Source organism: Triticum aestivum, chromosome 7A (assembly GCF_018294505.1).
Source record: "Triticum aestivum cultivar Chinese Spring chromosome 7A, IWGSC CS RefSeq v2.1, whole genome shotgun sequence".
In the NCBI taxonomy this organism is placed as follows: Eukaryota; Viridiplantae; Streptophyta; class Magnoliopsida; order Poales; family Poaceae; genus Triticum; species Triticum aestivum.
In genome coordinates, this window is record NC_057812.1 from 17,489,939 (window position 1) to 17,492,585 (window position 2,647).

General features: G+C 49.0%; 1 protein-coding gene across 1 annotated transcript; it reads left to right on the forward strand.

Annotated features, from left to right (window-relative positions):
• Positions 1-287: 287 nt before the first annotated feature.
• On the forward strand, positions 288-2,361 carry LOC123147502 (desmethyl-deoxy-podophyllotoxin synthase-like). The gene is made up of 2 exons (XM_044566773.1): positions 288-1,196; positions 1,744-2,361. Exons 1-2 carry the CDS (start codon positions 288-290, stop codon positions 2,359-2,361), a joined length of 1,527 nt encoding a protein of 508 aa, XP_044422708.1.
• Positions 2,362-2,647: the final 286 nt, after the last annotated feature.

Below are 2,647 nucleotides of genomic sequence, written 5' to 3' on the forward strand. Positions count from 1 at the left end.
CGAAAGCCTATTAATTACTAACCTCGGATCAGAAAAGTCTTAGCTACAGCTAGCATTCAAATTTGATTGTGCGTCAGCTTGTTCTGTAACACTTGTGCTCTCCCTACAGCTAGAGACGAAAATCTATTAAAACCTACGTATTAAATTACTAATAGATATAGGATTTTCTACTCCGGGTGTACCTACTTTGTACTATATAAGATCAGGCCCTCGAGTCAGAGACTCAGAGTGCAGCATCACCTCCACTCTACCACACTGCGCCTTAGCTCAACACGCGAGACCTCTCCATGGAGCAGTGGGCGTACTACCTCTGCCTTCTCTTGGCTCTCCTCCTTCCTCTTCTTCTCTTCAAGCTCAACGGGAAGCATAGCAGCGGCAATGGCGGCCTGCGTCTGCCACCCGGTCCGTGGCGGCTACCTGTCATCGGCAGCCTTCATCACCTTGCCGGCAACCCGCTCATGCACCATGTCATGGCCGACCTCGCTCACCGGCTCGACGCGCCTCTCATGTACCTCAAGCTTGGCGAGGTGCCGGTGATGGTGGCCACGTCCCCGGAGGCTGCCCGCGAGATCATGAGGACGCACGACGTCGTTTTCGCTACGCGGCCGTGGAGCCCCACCATGAAGATCATGAACTCGGAAGGGCTGGTATTCGCGCCCTATGGCCCCTTGTGGTGGCAGCTCCGCAAGATCTGCATCCTAGAGCTTCTCGGCGCACGCCGCGTGCAGTCATTCCGCCACATCCGGGAGGACGAGGTCAGCCGACTCGTAGCCACCATCGCGGTGGCGCCGCCCATGGAGCCTGTGAACGCGAGCGAGCAAATTGCCGTCCTCATCACCGATTTCGCGGTGCGCGCCATGATCGGGGAAAGGTTCAAGAGGTGTGAGGAGTTCTTGCAGACACTCGAGGATGGTGTCAAGATTGCCAGCGGGTTCAGCCTCGGCGATCTATTCCCATCGTCGTGGCTCGCGAGCTTCATCAGCGGCACGGCCAGGCGGGCCGAGGAGTACCACCGCAAGAGCTTCGAGCTCATGGAGTACACGATCAAGCAACATGAGGAGCAGAGGGCCACCGCCGCCTCGGTGAACAGTGCCATGGAGGAAGGAGAGGACCTAGTGGACGCGCTCCTGAGGATACGCAAGGAAGGTGGCCTCGATGTGCCTCTTACCATGGGAATGATCAAAGCAGTTATACTTGTAAGTACTACAATTTCTTAGCTTCTGCCTCCTCTCTTCAAGTTGTTATACCTTGGCCAGAGTTCTGTAAGAAATATGCCATATTTTTTGAAATTCGAATGGTTTGGAGATTACTCACCAGTCACCACATCCACCTCGCAGTCGAAAATATGCAGTATTAAACAAAACTAATTATACATTTTTTCGCAAGTTCATTTCGTGATTGATTCAGTGTATTATCAATGTTAAAATTCCTTTCATAATTTGAGTCAAACCAAAACAATTGACCAACATATATTAAAGCAGTTCAAGTATTTTAAAACTTTGGAGTAGTTGCCGTAAAACAGAAAGGTTAAGTATTTTGAAACAAGAGAGTAGTTAGCAAGACACAAGTGCCTCTTAATTCCTTTTGTTTTTTCTTTAGTCAGACAGAATCCAAGAATTGTTATATGTTATATTCTCTGTTACTCGAGGATTTGCTACTGAATATCTCACTGCATATGGGTGACAATCCAAAACTGCCAAGAATAGGTAGCAACTCCAAATTTCATCAAATCGGAAATTGCAGGATCTGTTTGGTGCCGGAAGCGAGACATCAGCAACCACTCTCCAATGGGCCATGTCAGAGCTCATGAGGTGCCCAAATGTGATGCGGAAGGCACAGGCTGAAGTACGCAACAACCTCCAAGGAAAGCCTAAGGTCACCGAGGATGACTTGATCAATCTCAAGTACCTCAGACTCGTCATCAAGGAAACAATGCGGCTTCATCCAGCTGCACCGTTGCTTCTCCCTAGGGAGGCTAGGGAGCCTTGCAAAATCCTTGGGTACGACGTCCCCAAGGGCACCACGGTGTTGGTGAACGCATGGGCAATCGGAAGAGACCCTAAGCACTGGGAAGACCCCGAGGAGTTCAAGCCAGAGAGGTTTGAATCTAGCATGGTTGATTTCAAAGGAACAGACTTTGAGTACATACCATTTGGGGCAGGTCGAAGGATGTGCCCTGGCATGATGTTTGCCCAGGCTAGCATCGAGATTGTGCTGGCCGCACTTCTCTACCACTTCGACTGGGAGCTGCCAATAGGGGTGAAACCAAATGGGATGGACATGACAGAGGAAATGGGCCTCACCGTCCGACGGAAGAACAACCTGTACCTGCATGCTGTGGTTCGTGTGCCCCCGGTTTAATTTGCACTTGCATTGATATGTCACGCTAAAATCTTAAGTACGAGTGCCTTCTATCTCTTTGTCTAGTGCAAAGACGTATTAAGAAGTATTGTTAATTACATCACTTCAAGATAAGCGTCGAGTTATGTCTGGAAGTATCAAGTATGTGTGTGACTAGTATATTGTTTTTCCTATGAAGTGGAGTGAACATGCCTCTTCAATAAAGGACTGTGAGGTGTTTGCTTCATAATCTCTATATACTATTTAAAAAAGAGTAGCATTCTTTTTTCTGCCAGCACAATGCTTC